The sequence below is a fragment of the Pezoporus wallicus genome, unplaced genomic scaffold (genome assembly GCF_028554395.1).
Source record: "Pezoporus wallicus isolate ANWC-B61680 ecotype Strahan unplaced genomic scaffold, APGP_CSIRO_Pwel_v1 contig_7545, whole genome shotgun sequence".
In the NCBI taxonomy this organism is placed as follows: Eukaryota; Metazoa; Chordata; class Aves; order Psittaciformes; family Psittacidae; genus Pezoporus; species Pezoporus wallicus.
The window spans coordinates 2,493,190-2,513,276 of NW_026642398.1; the positions used below are offsets into that span (position 1 = coordinate 2,493,190).

At 49.1% G+C, this 20,087-nt stretch overlaps 1 protein-coding gene and 1 long non-coding RNA gene across 2 annotated transcripts in view; one reads left to right on the forward strand and one right to left on the reverse strand.

Moving 5' to 3' along the window:
* Window positions 1–5,190: 5,190 nt before the first annotated feature.
* On the reverse strand, window positions 5,191–15,141 carry LOC130610150 (uncharacterized). Its single transcript, XR_008974970.1, has 2 exons — window positions 14,944–15,141; window positions 5,191–6,027 (listed from the first exon to the last, which is right to left on the reverse strand). It is a non-coding gene; the product is annotated as an uncharacterized LOC130610150 (long non-coding RNA).
* An 87-nt stretch (window positions 15,142–15,228) lies between these two features.
* KCNK9 (potassium two pore domain channel subfamily K member 9) overlaps window positions 15,229–20,087 on the forward strand; it is a 79,196-nt gene continuing 74,337 nt past the window's right edge. The window contains exon 1 of the mRNA XM_057429793.1: window positions 15,229–16,037. Coding sequence (XP_057285776.1) covers window positions 15,458–16,037 — 580 coding nt within the window. The 5' untranslated portion in view covers window positions 15,229–15,457. The remainder of the gene's footprint in view (window positions 16,038–20,087) is intronic.

The following is a 20,087-nucleotide window of genomic DNA, read 5'->3' on the forward strand; positions in this document are numbered from 1 at the left end:
TTAGCTGCAGTAAATGGATTGGGCTGAATTCTCAGCATGTGTAAATTGACATCACTGGCAGCTTTGAAGCTGTGCATTATCTTCAGTTTCTGTCAGCTAAATATTTCAGTATCACTTTGACATTACCATGTAGTGGTTTGAAATCTTGTTTGTGTGGGTCTAGCCAGGGAGCAGACAAAGAAACCTGGCCCTCCTTCATACTAGACAAAGGTACATGGTGAGGCAGATTGCCGCCTGTTCATAGCCTTTGCGTCCACATTGCTTTTGATTGACATTTATGATCTGCACAGATTTCCTGTGTGCTCGCGGTCCATGCTGTGATTTCTCTAAGATGCAGTTCCCTGTCTGTGTGATGAGGATAGTAATTGAGGACTGAATTTCTCCTCACTCAAGTGATGCAAGGAGAAATCCATTGATGCGAGGCTTTTAGGTAATAGAGTAATGGTGGCTCTGAGCATCACAAATACCTGTGTCTAGTCCTGCAGAGGGATGCACTTTTATATTTATATGGAGATAAGAGCTATGTTTTTCTATCTGCTACCAAACCATTTGACGTTCTGTGTTGAAAAAGCACAACACAGGAAAATAAATATCCTAATTACGGTTCCAGAGAAGAATTGTGTGGAAATAAGAAATGGAAAATTGGAAAGTGCTGTTTTAACTTCTGTTGTCATTTGCTTTGCCAAGCTATGGGAAGGTTCTGAAAAATAAAAGTGCTGTTTTGTGGTTCCTGCTCTCCCTCTGTAATCATACCCTCTCTTTTCCTCTAAAGCATCATGACAGCATGTCAGTTAATAGTGTTCTTACACAGAAATAAATTCTTCCTCTGTCCTCATGGCCCTCAGATACAGCTCCAGGTCAAGCTTGGGGCTCCTGTCCCATTCCTTAACCACACGAGTTGTGCTAGAATGGATTTAATGACATATTCATAATAGATGCTTTGGGCTAAATCCTAAATGTCTTTTCATTCATTCTCAATCTCTGCTCATGCAAGCCCCCAGTGAAACCAGCCTGTTCCACCAAACCTAGACTTTGATTTATTAGACCTAAAGACACACAGAGAATCAAGCATCAGCCTGAAATGAGGTTTGGGTTGGGCATCAGGTAATAGGTTCTTCTTCCCATGTGTGAAGAAGCTGAGACCCAGAGGAGTGCAGAGAGTTGCATCATACTGCATGGTCACCCTGTGCACAGCCAGGAACACTGACCTATGGTGGCATCTCATGAAGACCGCCTGGAGCTTTTGGCTTGTGCCATTGTAGAAGTGATTTTTACTGCAGACTTGCATGAGCTGGTGGCATTGGGGGTCAGCAGGACAACTGAATTCAGGAAAGTGAGAAGCATGGAAATAGCCATGGACTCAGGACAGAAAGAGGAAGATAAATAGAGCATGAGGGCCAGAGTAACTGTGATGTAGGAACAGAAGGTGGACGATGGCAGAGGATGTGATAACAGATGAGGCTGCTTTAAGAAGCCTCAACTATTAGTAGTGTATCAGTCTTCTGTTTTACTTAGCACTGTGCTGGAAAGTGTGATGAATTCAGTCTTGTATAGCTTGTGGAAAGGCAGCTCTATGTACATTTGAAATGCAGAAGATGCCAAGATCTGGAGTGGATCTCAGCTCCTGTTTTATCTTGCACACCTGACATTTACTGTTGAAAGAAGCCTGCAGCAGGAAATGGAGTGCGGTTTATTTCACGTTTATATGAAAAGCATTCAATCATATGCCCTGCTGTTCATACAGTTGCTAAGAGGATGAGATTGATAGTAAGTGGTCTTATGAAGCTATCAAGCAGCTTCATATTCAGAGCTCAGATTTCTGCCTTTTCAATCTGCCCAAAACAGGCCTTTTGAGGACTTTCCAATCTGCCCAACAGGATTTTTCAATCTGCCAGAAATTATTACCCCTGCCAAGACATGATCTTCAGGGAAAAGTCCCAACCCCCTTCTTCCCCATCTCCTGTGCCTGACTCAGCAGGCCAAAAATACCGCTTGCCATTTTCCCGTAGAGTTTTGACCTGTAACTCTTGCCTGTTATTTAATGTGACTTCAGAGCAGGTTCAGTGAGGAGAAGCTCGGCAGCGCCCTGAGCACACACACTGGAGAACCAGGGCCAGCTCCAGTCACGCTACTTGGCCAACGTTAACCACCAGCTTCTTTGCTGGCTGAGCGACATTGCCCGGGGGTGTGAGGAGGTGTGAACCGTGACTGTCTAGCTATGCTGGCACCATGTCCTAAAAGCAGTGCGGTTATACAGTGAAATCTGTGTGCTGCAATCAGACAGCTTGCTGTGCTGATGGGGAAAATCTACTAAGCTTATGCAAAGCTCTGCTTTGCAGGCAGGAGTCTGCAGATACTTGCAAAGATGCTTTGCCACTACAGTTTAGCAGTAGGGAAATAGATCTACTGTAAACATAAAATTAATCCCTGGAAAAAGTATTTTTAAACAGCAATTTTCCCTCCTGAACAGTGTGTCATGAGCAGCCTTTTCAGGAGAATGGTGGGAAAGGTTGTTTGGGAGGTTAAGGTTAATGCCCCTCAGCTATCAGCACACACAGGGATTCTCCAGTTGCACTTGGGGAGGTTGGGACCAGAAAACCAAGGAGCTGGTGGAGCTCTGGCTCTTTTTGCCCCTCACACCATTGACACAGAGGCAAAAGTCTCTGCAGTGTTTCATTCCATGCAGGAAAAAAGCCTTAGTAACAGTAATGTCTTCATGGCATGACGCCTGCTGGAAATTCGGTTAGGGTCTGAGAGCCCACTTTAGTCTGCCAGTACAGTGCAACTTCAGTGAACACAGTGAGCCTTTCCCAATGATCCCCTAGAATTTGAACATTGCATGACAGACTGTTATGTCCCATGGGGAAAGTAAAACACAGGTGCTACCTGTACCCTTCTCTGTTGTCTTCAACAAAAAATGAAAAGAGGATTGAGCCAGAATCTCCAGACAGCTGAAGAAGCTGCAGACAAAGCTGAAGTAGACATTGATAAACATTTTCTGCAATTTTGACTGCATATTTTCTTCACCCAGTGCCAAATGGTTGATTGCACCAACCGTTTCCCTCCTAGCCCCACATCCTCAGCTCTTCGTTCCTCCACCCACTTCCTTCTTCAGTCTCCCACACCTTTCCAGTCTGCTTTTTCCTCCCATCTAGGTTAGTTTGCCTGCATGACAACCATCACTGTCATAATCTTTACTCTCTTTGTGCATTCTGCCCCTACCATTGATCATTTCTCTCTTGCACATGTATATTATGAGACATCAGCGGCAACTTTCCCTAGTCGTGGCTGGTCCTTCAGGATGGTATTACTGAACCTGGCATTACTCTCTAAACTTACTAGTAAGCATAAATTTTCAACTCCTACCTCAGCAACTTCAGTGGGATGTGGATTGTTACGCGAAGCAACAGGTCTCAGAGTGATGAGAGGTGACACCATGCAGGTATAAAGGCAGCAGCATCATGACAATGCTAAGTTGTCATTTTTGATAGCCAAGAGCAACAGAACTACAGAAATTCTCACCCTAGGTACTATTATAACCTTATTCAGTCAGTCAGACTGGCCTGCACTGAGCAACCCCCAGGAAAAAATGCTGTCCCAGAGCACTGCTGTATGATATTTAGGATATAGCAACCTGAATTTGGTTCATGCTCTGCCACTAATTCATTTGCTGGGCTTGTAACCATATAACAATGCTGTGCTTCAGAGCAACCATCTGCAAACGGAGTGTAGTCCTTACTGAATCACAGGCATGTTGTGAGGCTTCATCAATCAATTGTGGTTTTAAAAGGATTCTCAACTCCTGGCCCAAAAGTGTAAATCATCATAATTTATGTAATTGCTAGAATTTTTTTATACAAGTCTTCATCCTATTCTTTTCTCCTAACAAATGTACCCTGGGTCAACTCTCAGTGGGTTACTCCTGATTTAAATGTGTACAACAGAGCTGAGAATCAAATCCTTCATCTTCAGCCAGAGGAAGGCTCTTAACACTATAGCCATTTATGAACCCTCTAAAATGGAAGCTTTTTCAAAGCTTTATTTGACTTCAACAGCAGGAAAATATGCACCTCACTTTCCTCAGCATCAATCCTTTTTAAAGCATATTGTGTGTTTACAAGCTGTCTGGAGCACTGAAATTGATTTTAGAGCTGGGCGGTTATTAAAGGTTCATTTTCCCTCCCTCCTCCAGTTTCAAACTAAGTGATAATATGAGGTGGTGAGAAATTCTCTCCATGAGATGGTTCTGCCTTTGCCCTGACTCTTGAGTTTCTCAGCAAAGGTTTTCACTAGAGTATATATCCTGCTTGATCTCTACAAGTAAAACTATAATCTTCCTTTCAAAGAAACAGTTTAGCCTTGTGTGTCTATGCAGGTTGGAATTTATTTTGGAAAATAGCTGTAAGAGACTCTGGCATGGCTAAATGTAATTGGATTAGCTGGGGCTTAAGCTACTGCTATGGTCTTATTTCTATTTCAACACAGTCAGACACAGTAATAACAATATTTAGCATCAATTTCTTAATTACTAGTTAGCCTGACCACTGCCTGGTTTTGGTGAGATAAAGCTGACACTTTCAGCATGTCTGTGGGGAAGAGGGAAGATGCTCTTCCACTTGCTGTACAACAGATTGAGTTGCTTGGCCCTTGTGTGTCCTAGGCAAACTCCAAAGCTGCACCCATAGCTGGAGCATTCAGGAGTTACACTGGAGTGTTCAGGCCTTGGACCACTGGGGCAGGTTTGCAAGAGATGCAAGTGAGGATACACCAGGTGATGTCTGTTGTCATTTGTGAACAATCCAGACTGATATCCAGCTGGATAACCTATTTGCCACAGGCTTCTTTATGGTTTTGGTAAATCTCTCTATTCCCTACCCAAAAAATGGTATATGCAGGAGGAAAATGCTGGTTGGAAAAGTTTTTCCATTACTGAGAGGCGGTTGGGTCATAAATGATGAGAATAGAGGCCAGAAAAAAATATATGCTAGAACAAAATGCACTCTGAAAATTACGGAAGTATCTGAAGGGTGAGTGTATTCATGAGTCCTTAAACAGGGAAAAAAAAAATAGAAGGATGTGTGGAAGAGCCCACTCAATCTCTTCCAAATAAAAAGGATATGTATACATCAACCATTTAGTCAAAGGAGATAAAAGCTAGGTCCTGCTGCTGAAGCAGTCAACACAGAGAAGTAAGGTAAATCAGCACATTTTATTCAGCCTTATTTTAAATATCACAGACAATATGGAGTCTTTTCTTCTGGACAGGACAATGTCAAATATTCATGATAGCTCCTATCTTCCCTTTACAGTGGCATTCCATTAGTAACAGTTGCAGCTTACTTCACTAGCAAGAAAGCCCCCTAAGCAATTAATTTCCTTCTTTGGTGGTGCTTTTAACAAAACACACGCTTCCACAGGTTCATTCAGAAGTTGTTGCATCAAAACACTGTACCCATTGCTATAGGAAGATGTCTCTCCTAGTGCTCTGTATCTTTGCAGCTCAGTTACCTTTGGTGATGATGGAGGAGGATGTACCAGTACAAGGATCTTCGTTTCTACTTTGCCAGGATTCTCTTTGAAGACTCATTCAGTGGCAGTTTTGGTATGCAAGGTAATGATCTAAAGTATGCATCAAATATTACATTGAGGCATCAGCTGCAGTAAATGCAAAAGTGCCAGTCACACTGTGAGCATTTGGTGATCTAGAAATAGATCTGGAAGTCACACTGGCTCAGGAGACTAAGGCGGAGTCGGCTCAGTAACAAACGCATCAATAATCAACACCTTTGCTGTATTAATTTCTCCAAGGCAGCCTGTTCCTCTATAATGTGCCTTCAAGACGTGCATACATTACTGTCAGCGAGTGATGCTGTCCCCTTAGCTGGTCATGTTTAATGAAAGCGCTGTGCCTATATATAAATTCTGTGTTTGAGTGAAACATCTTCCAAATCCTTCGCAGCAGTTCTGGAAGAGACCTTTGGCTTGCACACTGAGAAGTGAATTCACCCCTTCTGCCATGCACAAGCTCTGCAGAATAAAAATGATACATGGATATAAAAATAGAACAGAAGAGACTATTTCGGTTGGACCAGATGCTCACATTCCTGCCACTTAGGTGGATTTAAGATTTGTGAATTCCCTGTAAAAAGAAATGAGTGTGGGGAAAAATACGAAGCGTAGGTCTGATCCTGTTATTCTTTCTCCCACATGTGAGCTTGCTTCACACAAGCACCCTCTCCCTAAGTCAATGAGACTTTTCGTGCATGTTTTCTGTCACTGCTGATTACTTTCAAGAGGACTGTCATGTTGCAGGAACAAGGCAGATGGAGGCAAGACTTAAAGCACCAGTCCCCCTGTTCTGCCTTCTTCTGCTTAAACACTGCTTGAGGAAGGGAATGCTGTTGACTCATTTGAGACCCTCCTGAGTGTATCCAATAGAGGTTGCTCTCCTTGGAACATCAATGGGGAAAAGATATAAAGAATAAAATGAGAGCTGCAAGGAGAAGGTTCCCTCCTCCATCATTTTCCTGTGCTACTGCTCTAAGGACACTGGTATATTCATCTAGTAACCCAGGCTCAGCTTCCTCTCATGGTCAGCCAGATAAGTCCATAGTCCACGACTATAGAAATGCACATGGCTGGCAGAAGGAAAAGACATGAAGGGAGCCTGTGAAACTAAAGGAAGTTTGGCTCCTTACAATAAAGTCTCTAGTACTTGTGATTATCTTTTCATCTTGGTAACACACCGATCCAAAGGTCCTCAGAGCTGACAGATACAGCTATGGTAGGCCTTGAGCCAGGCATTTTTAAACTAAACCGGTTCTTAAAATGGCAATGTTTACCTCCGTGCTGCAGCTGCATTATGAAGGACGGTCTTCATTCATGGTCAGACCATTTCATGAATGAGTTTTGTAGACTTACAGGGAAGAATTTTTTGAGCGACCTCTGGAGAGCTATTCTTAATCCCTGAAATTGCAGTGTTTTTCTTATGCTCTGCCAATCTTGCTGGCTGTTCAAATTATAGAATCCCAGACTGGTTTGGACCGGAAGGGACCTTAAAGACATCAAGTTCCAACACCCTGCCATGGGCAGGGACACCCTCCACTAGGACAAGGTTGCTCAAAGCCCCGTCCAATTTGTCCTTGAACACTTCCAGGGATGGAGAACTGCTACAGATCTGAGGCACTCCTCTCATGTAAACAGCATAGCTACAACCACTCCTTCTATGTGACCACCTTCCACAAATAATTGCCTATCGTCACTTAAAAGAATATCCACAGAAAATTTCAACACCCATCAGGTACTGATACGTATCTGTTGCTTTCCTTGGGCATGTGGCCCTGGACAGGACAGTCCCTCACATGGTACCTTCATTGTAGTAATTCAAAAAAATCCCCCAAAGGGATAGAGACACTTTACAGGGCAAAGTGAGCCGGGGTTACACCTCTGCTTTGCTCTGTATGCAGTAAGAGGAGCCTCTTCCTCTTATTGCCATGGCAGACATATGGGGAAGCCACACAGAGCTGTCTTGTTACACCCCTGCATGGGGGACAGTGGCTAAGAAATGGGGCCACCTTCTTGAAATTCAAAGTCTCCATGAATGGCATAGAGAAACTGCAGTTTGCTCCCTCTTGCAGCACAGGGGATGGGGAACATTGAAGGGAATTAAATGGGAGTGCTTTTCCTGCTCTGAGTAACAGCTCTGTTGAACTCCTCCTTCGGGGAGGATGAGAATTTTTGCTGAGTATGCAAACATTTTAGCTGTATTTGGGAAGAGAGAGGACAAGTGCTTGGGAGGAGGATCCATCATGGGTCACTAAACAGAACAACTAACTGAGGCTGAGAAAAAACCCTGAATCAAAATAGTCTGAGGTTGGGAGAGTATCTAAGGTGCTGGAAAAAGAATCACACATACGTGTTCTGTTTGTATTTCTCCCTCAAGTCTGCTACAGCCTCTGTGGGAGAGAGCCTTTTGGGCTAAATGAACCTTGGCCCTGGACAAGAACTGCCTTTCTGACCATCATCATGCCACTGTTTCAAGGGAAATAAAATAGTTTCCTGATAACCTCTGTAGAAAAACAAATAGGTTTATTCATTTTTCTCATATTATATATATATATATTTATGCATGTATTATCAAGCCCTTCTTCTTTCTAGTTTTGTTCACAGGTTTTGGTTATTTTTCTGATTTGGAGGCTTTTTTCCCTTATCTGCTTTGTTGTGAATGCCATGGTTCAGCTGGAAGATGGCTCATGAGTCCAACCCCTTCTTGCACAGAGAGAGGCATTAGATCTCTCTCAAGGAGCACCTCTGGCACGTCAACAGGAGTGACTGGACAGGTCCACAGAAGAGACTCAGGAACCAGTTGAAACTAGCTCTTGCCTTCGCTGCAGAGTGAATTCAAGGTAAAATGTGAGAGCTTCTATAATACAACAGCACCCACACGCTCTTACCTTGAACGTGGGAGACTTCTAACTCCTGTTGGCTTTTTGTGGAGAGAGTAGGCGAAACATTGGGTTAGCACAGCTGCCAGGGCAACCACTACACAGCTCAGGGCTATCTTACAACCTGCTTACTCTTCCTCAAGCTAGACTAAACCAAGAGGAGCCAAGACATATGCTGACACTTCGAGTTAACCCTCCTTTTGGTGACTAAACAAGTTGCACTCCTTCAGTAGCCCCATCTACAACAGAATAAAACAATTTACTTTCTTTTTTTACCTCATGGAGAAATCCTTTGGGCAGAAAAGATCTTTTTAGCCATTTCCATCTATTTTAAAGAGAGAAAAGCTTTTCACTCATCCTTTACCCCTCCAATCCTTTCCACACCAGCTTTACAATGAGGTATTTTCTAGATTCTTCATCCTTACAATTTCCTTTTCTTTCAGTCATGCTATACACCCTGGGTCCCTATCCTCCACTCAGGCTCACAATGAACTTTCTGCTGCTCAGTGCATGTGTCTCTGTCTCTCTCTTGAGTGATGCCAGCACAGCCTGGCACTGCAGCAGAGCCATTGATCATCCTGTCCAATGTCAATCCTTCTCCCTGAAGTTTGCCTGACTGTTGTTGATGGAAGGACTGAATGACTTCTCTTTAGGCATTATTTGCTCTGTAGTTCAAACAGAGGCTTGTGCCGGTGAGCCTGGATGCATAAAGACTGGTCCTCAGGTGAGTATTTTCTCAGCAGCAAGGTCAGCAAAAAGGCAGGATGTAGATGCAAATAGATGTTTAAAAACTGAGTGTGATTTTTCTCTGAGCAATGTTGAAACCTTTGCAAGTACACAGAACTACAAATATTTCCTGTTCTACAACCCCAGCAAAATGCAAATACTCAGATTTTTCTCCAGCAAGCACTACATCAATCTGCAGCCTGACACTGCAGCCTGATCAGAGGAAGGCAGCAGCCCCTGTACCATCCATGACAATCACACTACACTTTGCTCTTAAGTCCCACTGAGACCCCGTCCTTTCTCAGCTGCCCCACTTTTACCCCACACTAACCACCATTTTCCAGCTAAAGGTTAATTACTCCAGGGGATATTTCCATCCAAGCTGCTGCCCGCAGGTTGCAATCCCTGCTTGAGTGCTATTTTTAGCCCAGCTCCTTCGTTGCTATTGATCCCAGTCACCCTCTGTTAATTAGATAGACACAACACACACAGCATTTGCAACTCATTTATCAATTCTGTTCAGCACCTCCCTCCCCTGAGATGTAATTTGGAGGCCTCCTTGAATGATGATATTGATCCTTCCCAGCAACTTTGCTATAGGATTCTCTGTGTTGCAAACTATTTATAGATTCTTCTTCTTCTCCTGCTCTCCCTTGGGGAATCAGAAATGGGCAACGGGAACCAGACTTCTATTTTTAAGGAGGCGATCAAAACCAGATATTTCCTCTTTTCTTCTTCTTTTCCCCTCCTTTCCCCTGTTGCTGTTATGTACAGGCTTCCCTTGGCAGGCAAGACCTTCCTGCTCCATGTGGTGCTGCAATGATTCTGGTAATGTTTAGGTGATGTGATGCGGAATTTGCCCTGGGTGAAATCTTGTTTGCTGAATTAATGAAATTAATTCCTCCTCCTCCCTGTGTCCAACAGTTTCACAAAGGGCTTTGTGACCTGTTTTGTCTGCTCAGCCTGAGGCACACTTTTCAGAGGGCTTCAATCTCGGAGACTGCCTTCTCAGCCCACGGATTTGGTCCATGTGCAATGCTCTGCAAATCTGTTTCCATCTCAGGAAGGGTATCCAAAGGCCTTGGACAAGTGTAGTCAGGAATGACACAGATGGAGCTGATTTTAAGGATGGAGGATGACAGTAATGAGCCCCAGGGTCCTAGAATTAGAGAAAGAGCTAAAATGAGGGAACATCACCTGAGGCTCACAGAAGTTGAGTAAGGTTGAAAATCCCAGCTCCTACACAGGAGGAGGCCTACAGCTACCATGTTGACACCAGAAGGGACAGCCCTGTCTCGGGGCATACATGAAAGCAGCCTCAGGCTTCTGTGGCAGCACCTGTGGCTGGAAATCCAGCAGTGAAGTGGGCGAGAGGAGAGCCAAGAGGAGCAGGGCAGGATGCAAGGGATGGCATGGGGTTCACCATGGGCAAAGAGAAGCCATGGGGACTGCAGCCCCTGCAGCAGGGTGGTGGCTCAGAAGACAATGGTGCTGGTGCCTCTGAGCCACTGGGAATGTGGCACTGTGTGCGTGAACATGGTGCTGTGTGTACCTGTGCTAGGGGAGGTTATGGTGCAGTTGGGGAAGGGGCTGTGTGGTTGTGTGGGATGGGGGTGGTATGCAAAGGGCTGTGGCTGGTTGGGTGGTACATGTATGGCTGTGTGTTATGTGGTGGGCTTTGATGGGTGTGACGCTGTCCGGCATTTGGACAAGAACTGTGGTGGGATGTGGTGAGTAGGGCTGGGTTTGGGGAGCTGTGATGTGTGGGGCTGTGGTAGGTATGGCCATAGTGGTATGGATCATAGAATCAACTAGGTTGGAAAAGATCTTTTAGATCATCAAGTCCAACCGTTACCCAGGCACTGCCAAATCCACCACTAAACCACACCACTAACAGCCTCATCAAAATGGTCTTTGAACACTTCCAGGACAGTGATTCCACCACTGCCCTGGGCAGCCTGTTCCAATGCCTGAGCACCCTCCTCGTGAATAGATGTTTCCTAATGTCCAATCTAAACATCCCCTGGCACAGCCTGAGGCCACGCATACATAAAAGGGATGTATGTACATGCATGGAGCTGTGGTGTGTGTGGCCGTGATCTGTGTAGCCCTGGTCTGTGGTGTGTGTAGCTCTGGTGTGTGGGGCTGTAGTTTGTTTAGCAGTGGTGTGTGTGGCCATGGTCTATCGTGCATACGGCCATGGTATGTGTAGCTGCGGGACTGTGGTATGTACGACCGTGGTGTGTGTGGCTGTGGTCTGTGGTGTGTGTAACTGTGGTGTGTGTAACTGGTGTATGTAACTGTGGTGTGTGTAACTGGTGTATGTAACCGTGGTGTGTGTAACTGGTGTATGTAACTGTGGTGTGTGTAACTGGTGTATGTAACTGTGGTGTGTGTAGCTGCGGTGTGTGTAGCCATGGTCTCTGGCGTGTAGCCATGGTCTGTGCTGTGTGTAACTGTGGTGTGTGTAACCATGGTCTCTGGTGTGTGGCCATGCTCTATGATGTGTATCACTGTGGTGTGTGTGGCCATGGTCCATGGTGTGCCCATGGTCTGTGATGTGTGTCACTGCAGTGTGTGCGGCCATGGTCCATGGTGTGTGCCCATGGTCCACGATGTGTGTCACTGCAGTGTGTGTGCCATGGTCCACGGTGTGTGTCACTGCAGTGTGTGTGCCATGGTCCACAGTGTGTGTCAGTGCAGTGTGTGTGCCCATGGTCCACGGTGTGTGCCACTGCTGTGTGTGTGCCGTGGTCCACGGTGTGTGTCACTGCAGTGTGTGTGCCCACGGTCCACGATGTGTGTCAGTGCAGTGCGTGCAGCCATGGTCCACGGTGTGTGTCACTGCAGTGTGTGTGCCATGGTCCACGATGTGTGTCACTGCAGTGCTTGTGCCATGGTCCATGGTGTGTCACTGCTGTGTGTGTGCCATGGTCCATGGTGTGTGTCACTGCAGTGTCTGCAGTGCTTGTGCCTGGGGTTGGATTAGTCACAGTGCTTGTTGATGGGGCTGGAGTAGCCACAGTGCCTGTCCTTTGCATTCGAGTGGCTGATGTGTCTGTCACAGTACTTTGAGTACCCGCAGAGCATGAGGCTTGGTTTGGAGAATCCTCACTGCTCATCAATGAGGTTGCAGTAGCGGCAGTGTCTGTCTCAGGCATTGGAGTAGCCCCATTGTTCTGGCTGGCACTGCAGTAGCTGCTGTGCTTGTTGCAGTGGCTGGAATAGCTGCAGTGTTTATGCCTATCGTTGCCATGTAGTAGCCACTGTCCCAGTCACTGGGGTTGCAGCAGCCGCAGGGCTTCTGGCTGGCAATGAGAAGCTGCAGTGCTTGTGGCTCGCACTGGAGAAGCCTCACTGTTGATGTGGCTGGAATACCTGCAGTGCCTGTCTTTGGAGTTGTAGCAGCCACAGCACCTGTCCTTGGCATTGGAGTAACCCATGTGCCTGCTGCCATGGTTGCAGTAGGCACAGTTCTTAGGGCTTGGGTTGGAGAAGCCTCACTGCTTGTTGATGGGTCACTGGTGTTGGAGAGGCTGCAGTGGTTGTGGCTGGCACTGGAGTAGCTGTAGTGCTTCTGGTAGGATTTGCAGTAGCCACAGTGTTTGTGCCTGGGGTTGATCTAGCCACTGCAAACGTTCTGCAGTGCTTGTGCCTGGGGTTGGATTGTCCAAAGTGCTTCTTGATGGGGCTGGAGTAGCCACAGTGCCTGTCCTTTGCATTCGAGTGGCTGATGTGTCTGTCACGGTACTTTGAGTACCCGCAGTGCATGTGGCTTGGTTTGGAGAAGCCTCACTGCTCGTCAATGAGGTTGCAGTAGCGGCAGTGTCTGTCTCAGGCATTGGAGTAGCCCCATTGCTGTGGCTGGCACTGCAGCAGCTGCTGTGCTTGTTGCAGTGGCTGGAATAGCTGCAGTGTTTATGCCTATTGTTGCCATGTAGTAGCCACTGTCCCAGTCACTGGGGTTGCAGTAGCCGCAGGGCTTGTGGATGGCAGTGAGAAGCCGCAGTGCTTGTGGCTCGCACTGGAGAAGCCTCACTGCTTGTTGATGTGGTTGGAATACCTGCAGTGCCCATCACTGGAGTTGTAGCAGCCACAGCACCTGTCCTTGGCATTGGAGTAGCCCATGTGCCTGCTGCCATGGTTGCAGTAGGCACAGTTCTTAGGGCTTGGGTTGGAGAAGCCTCACTGGCGGCAGTGTCTGTCTCAGGCATTGGAGTAGCCCCGTTGCTGTGGCTGGATTAACTGCAGCAGCTGCTGTGCTTGTTGCAGTGGCTGGAATAGCTGCAGTGTTTATGCCTATTGTTGCTATGTAGTAGCATCTGTCCCAGTCACGGGGGTTGCAGTAGCCGCAGGGCTTGTGGATGGCAGTGAGAAGCCGCAGTGCTTGTGGCTCACACTGGAGAAGCCTCACTGCTTGTTGATGGGTCACTGGTGTTGGAGAGGCTGCAGTGGTCGTGCCTGGCACTGGAGTAGCTGTAGTGCTTCTGGTAGGATTTGCAGTAGCCACAGTGTTTGTGCCTGGGGTTGATCTAGCCACTGCAAACGTTGCAGGCCTTAAGAGTAGCGGCAGTGCTCCCTCCTAGAGTTGGAATAGCTGCATACCTGGAAACTGGTGGTGGAGCAACTGCAGTGCTTGTGCGTGTGTGTCACTGCAGTGTGTGTGCCATGGTCCATGGTGTGTGTCACTGCAGTGTGTGTGCCATGGTCCATGGTGTGTGTCACTGCAGTGTGTGTGCCATGGTCCCATGTGTGTGCCATGGTCCATGGTGTGTCACTGCTGTGTGTGTGGCCGTGCTCTGCGCTGCCTTCGGTCGATCCCCGCACGGTGCCGCGGTGCCTCTTCCCGCGGGCGCTCCCTGAGGTGCATCCCCGCCCCGTCCCCGCCGCTCCCGCACCTGTCCCGTTCCCCCGCTCCGCTCCGTCCCTGCGGAGCCGCCACGATCCCGCCCCGCCGCCGCCGCCGCCCGGCCCCGCTCCTCGGCCGGGGCGTGGCCAAGCAGGGGGGAGGCGGGAAAGCGCCGCGCCGGGGCCGCTCCGCGGCTTCTCCCAGGCAGGGCGGCGCCGACGGGGTTAACGCGGTCCCCGCGGCGGCCGGGGCAGCTCCCGCCTCCCGCACCGGAGCGCACACGCACACACACACACACACGCACGCACACACACACACACAGACACGGGCAGGCGATGACCGAGGGGCGCGGGCTCGGTTCTCCCCGAGATGATGTCAAGAGCTCGGGAGGAGGAGGAGGAGGAGGACGGCCGCTCTTTTTCTTAACGGCTTTGTTCTAAAACCATCCGAAATAAAGCAGCCCCAGCCCCGCGCGCCGGGGGAGCAGCCGCGAAAGTACCTTTTTTTTTGCCTTCGTTTTTTTTTTTCCTTTTTCCCCCTATTTTTTCCTCCTCATCCCTGCCTTTGTGTCCGCCTGGGGCCGAGCCCCTTCCTCGCTCTCTCCCCGGGGAAGCCGCCGGCTTTTTTTCTCCTTTCCTTCCCCGCAGCCCGAAGCCGGAGGCAGCGCCCGCCCCACCGCTGCCCCGGGCAGGTGCCTCGGCGGCCGCCGGCTCCTCGCTGCCCTCTCGCATCCCCATCACCCGCCCGCCGGCCGGGGCGGCTCCGCGCCGCTCCTCCCGCGGGGCGCTGGCTCCCCGCCGCCAGGGCCACGCCGGCGGCCCGGCTCTCCCGCCTCCCGCCGGAGCGGCGGCGCGGCCGATCGCGCCCGGGGATGCTGTCCCCAACTCCCCGCCCGCCGCCTGACACCGCCGCCGCCGCCCTCACCGCACCGGACACCGCTCCGCTGCCCGCACCGCGGCCACCTGCAGCAGCCCGGCTCCCCGCCGCACGCCTCGCCCCGCGGCGGAAGGAATAAAGCGCTCAGCCCGTCCCGACCCGCCCGGCCGGCGCTCCCCCGAGGCAGCCGGGACCGGGGCGGGTCGGGGCCCCTGCGGGCCTCCCCCGACGGACGGAGCCCGGGCTCCCACCGCCCCTCATCCCTCTGCGCGGCCCCCCGCGGATGGGCGGGCTGCCGCCGCCCGGCCCCCCCCGGCCCCTCTGCGCCGCCTGAAGAAACTTGGGACGGCGGCGGCCTCCGCGTCCCCGCCGCGCCCCGCCCGGGCTGCGGGGGACCCTTCCCGCGTCGACGCGCCAACTTCGCGGGGGGACCCGCCGGCCGCAGGACTCCGGCTCGGGGCTGCCGGTCCTTCCCCGGCGGGGCGCAGCCCAGCGCCTCCTCCCCGCGGCGGGGACCCCCTGCCCCTGGCCGCGGTGCTGGGGAGGAGCGGGGGTGCCCTGGATGGCCCTGCGCGCTGGGACGGCTTGGTTTGGGCAGGTCCTGCGCAGAGTTTCCCGGCTCCAGGGCACTTGGTCCCGGCGCTCCAGCAGCCTCCTGTGCCTCTCCTCCTCCCAGGAACCCGAGCAGGCGGGCGGAGAGCGGCCGCCGCAGCAGCACAAGCTGCCCCGGAGCAGCGGCAGCGGCGGGCGCCGGCAGCCCCGCCGGCAGCTGCCCCGCTGCTGCGGCTGCTGCGGCCTGTCGGATCCCCGGGCGGCCAGGGGGGGACATGGTCCCCTCACTCGCCCCTTGCTGGCGGCCATGAAGAGGCAGAACGTGCGGACCCTGTCCCTCATCATCTGCACGTTCACCTACCTGCTGGTCGGGGCTGCCGTCTTTGATGCCCTGGAGTCCGACAACGAGATGCGGGAGGAGGAGAAACTCAAAGCCGAGGAGATCCGGCTCAAAGGAAAGTACAACATCACCAGCGAGGACTACCGGCAGCTGGAGTTGGTGATCATGCAGTCCGAACCACATCGGGCCGGTGTACAGTGGAAATTCGCCGGCTCTTTCTACTTTGCCATCACGGTCATCACCACCATCGGTGAGTGTCTGCCCTCCGGGAGGTTCTCTGGGGCAAGGGTGAGGGCTGGGGTGAAACCCCCCCTGGTTGGGAGAAAGGGCAGGGGGCAGCAGGGCAGGGGAAGAGTTCTGTGCTTGGATGAGTTTTTTTGGCTTCCCTCCTGTGTTATGCAATTCATTGCTCTTCATGGGCACTTGTTGGATTTGGCAGTGTCCTACACCTCTAACTCTTAGAGACAGAACCTGTGTCCCCCCATAGAGTGGTAATAGAGAGGAGTGAGGCAGGCCTGGCTGGGGGCATTGGTGCTGGCCAGTTGGCTACCATTGAACTGTGGCTTGGGTGTCAGGGAGGAGGGGGGAAAAGGCAGGGTGACACTCCTGGTGTTCCCTTTAGGAAGACGGAGGCCCTGTTGCCATGCTTCTCCTTGCACCTTTGCTTAAAGAGATATAGGGAAAACTCAGACAAATGGCATTTGGATGACAATGGAAATGATGAGAGCATGGGTTCTGGATCAGCTGGGAAAGCCCTGTGTGTAGCCACACATAGCCCTGCTTTCATAAACTTAGTTTTGGTCTTGGGCAGGGCTACGGAGGGGATTCCCACAGATGTGGTCCCATCGCTGGGCCTCTCCTGGGCATTCCCAGAGTGTTCCTGAAGTTTTTACTGCAGCTGGAGAGTTGGCTGTGCCAACAGGTCACAGTCTGCGTCTGCTCTTTGTGGGCACATGGTCTGACAGGTAGAATGATGTCTGCTGTCACATTCGTGCTGCCCAGCTTCCCAGACATGCCATTTCCCAAGACAGTCAGGGTACAGTCAGTGGACACAGCCACAGGCTGTCATTTTGTACTGCTCTGCTTCCCACAGTTACAGCAGAGCATTTCACACCAAGTTTGCTTCCCTGCCATACAATAAATACCAGGATAACGAGAGGCTGTGGTGTGCACGCAGAACTGTGCCACGACTCCAGCTCTGGCTTGGTTCCTTCCTCAGTGTTTTTGTATCCATCAAGGATGGAAGCATTTGGTAATGTTCTTCTCCCAGCGCTTCTCAGTGTTCACCCCCTTGAATCTGGGGAGATCTGGAAAGACCTCTCCAACTCAGCGGCTGTTTGATAGTGCATTGTATGGAGCAGGACAAGAAACACCAGCTCTCTTATTAGTACAGGACTCAATTGTTTTACCATTTTGGGTTTGTTACAAGAAATTTGAGCATTGCCACCTGAAGACAGGTAGCTTTCAGCAGAACATGATATGGAATACCCTTTGAGCAGGGTCTACTTACATGTGTACTTGATTATATTATACCTGGATGGTAAAAAATATTCTTTGAAGGACAATCTGATAGTATAAAGCCTATTTGCCCATATAAAAAGAAGATTTTAAAGGGAAAATTTCCTCTTATTTTCTGTTATTAGCTATATTATATAAAATACACGTACTAACAGGCTGTGGAATTGGAGTAGAATGTGACTTTGGCTACTGACTTAGATTACCTACTGTTCATTACGATGTCAGAACTGCCCTTCCTCCTTTAGTCACTGATTATCTCTTCCTCCATCAGTCTCTTGTCATGTATTTGTGCTGAGTGTGTACCGTCCAGTCATGCCCCTCTGGATTTACGAGGCTTCCACGCACACGCCTATGTACTCACGGTGCCTGCTACTCCCACCCAAGAGGTGGCTTCTACACTTTCTATGTTCTTAAGCTCAGTTGGTGACAGGTAGAAAGGGTAGTTTGCTGTTTTGGTTATATTTTACTTGGAAACAAGCCCAACTTGCTTGGGAAGCTGAAGCATTTTCTCCTGCAAAGAGCTGGGATTTGTTTAGGAAGCTCGGAGCACCTCAGCGTGCAGAGCATGGCATGTGTTTCTGTAGGCGGAGGCGCTTTGGGATGTTAGAATTGTTTAAATTTAAGATGTGTATAGCAACAGGGAACCACTGGGAGGAAGAGTGGTAATAAAGAATGGTGCGGAAAAACAGACGTTCCTTAACAACTGTTCATTTGGGAAACTCTGCTCCGGGAGGATCCATCTTTTGAAAGTTTATTAATAGTTACTATTTGCGTCTTCTATTCTGTGTATCATCTCTTCAGTACTAAAGGAGCTTTGTGATGGTGTCTCATTGACTGGTAGTCTGTAAAAGTGAGCATGGAAGGTTGTTCTTTAATTTCTACTTTATCCTAAAATAATCTGGTTCATAGAGGGGAAAAAATTACTTCCTGTATTTAAGTTCTCTGGAAAATAAGAGATTTCTTTTCTGTGATTCATAGGGCAGTGATCTTAAATGTTCATGTTAATCTTCTGCGAGTCTGAATTTTAATCTGTGTGTATGCTCTCACACAGATTTCCTTCTCCCTCTGCATCCTTCCATACTTGGAGGAGCACATGCAGTGTTGTGTGCACTTGTGAGCGTGCTGTAGTCAACCAGTGCTCCTGCAAAAGTGCATCTAACTAAGCATTGCAGGCTGATTTTTAAAACAGAGTGAATGAAACCCTTCGTTGCCTAATTTAGAGTGGTACACCTATCTCCACAAAGCTTCTCCTCAGAGAAGTGTGATAAGAATCAGTGGAACACAAGGTCTAGCAATGCGCGTATGACAGCAGACTAATTTATGTCTAACTTAATTGTTCTCCTTGATACTGCCGTGCTAGCAACATGTCTGAAGCGATTACCCCTTCATCGGATCGATTCAGACCGCTGTGGCTTTCATTGCACCGAAGGCGATTGTGGCTGGCCGTGGCCACGGGTACCTGTTCGAGTCCGGGTGTTCGCGGCTAGGGTGGCCCGTGGTGCTGAAGGGACAGCTCCCGCTCTCGGCTCGGGCTGCGCCTGCTCTTGCACGCCCCGCGGCCGAGTGGGGCTTGTGAAAACTCATCACTGAAGACCCGTTTGGAAGGGAGGGTGGCAAAGTGAAAGCATCCCGTGAGAGGCGAAGCGCTGAGATTTGGTCAGCTCTCACATCTCCTCTAACACATGGCTCTCCGGCACAAAAAAGCTGGATAGGGACTTTTTACAAGGGCATGTAGTGATAGGACAAGGAGGAATGGCTTTAAACTGACAGAGGGGAGATTTAAATTAGATATTAGGAAAAAGTTCTTCACTATGAGGATGGTGAGGCGCTGGCAAGGGCTGGCCATGGAAGTTGTGGCTGCCCCATCCCTGTCAGTGTTCAAGGCCAGGTTGGACAGAGCTTTGAGCAACCTGGTCTAGTGGAAGGTGTCCCTGTCCATGGCAGGGGTTTGGAACTGGATGAGCTTTTTAAGGTCCCTTCCAACCCAAACCATTCTACTATTCTGGCTTTTATTAGAGGGTGGTAGGACATTGCTGCTGTTTTGACAAGCTGCCTACTACACAAAGAAGCGAGGGCTGATGACCTACATGGAAACAGGGGTCTTATCATCTGGGACACAACATTTTTTATCTACTCCCCAGGTGCAATGCTGTTATTTTAACTGACCCAATAAAAACTATTAACAATCACAGCTGCTACAGCATTCAATGTGTCTGATCTTAAAATCCGTTAACAGAAGAAAAATACCCAGTTTCTGCAAAGTTTTGGTCATGTTTGAATTCCGTGAAAGTTTGTAGGTGATCAAAATAAGTTAATAAGATGTATTTGGTTCTCACCAATTGCTGAGTTTATTTTGGGATTGTTCTCCCTTCAGAGTTAGGTAGTATAATTTCCTGTCCGTTTCCAGTTGCACAACCATTTCCAGTTACACAGCCAATATGATGACAGAGAGTAGTTTAATCGAGTTCCCCATCCAGCTGTTTATCTTTCATGAGCTATGCTGTAGAATATGCTACAGAATTCATCAAGAGGCTGGACATGATGAATGAAAACACCAACTTTTGAAAATCAAAGTTAATTCCTTCTATTCCTATTAAGTTTTAATGCCCTTTCCCACAGGTTTATAAGAGTGAGTAAACTGCTTTGATGTAAGCAGGTGTCAACACTGTCAAAATGTGTTATTGGTATGGATATCGCTCCATCATTTAGGCCTTAAAGGGTGATAGTCATACTTGATTTAACACTACCAAGCTCTAGTAAACACTGAATATTTCTGGAGGCT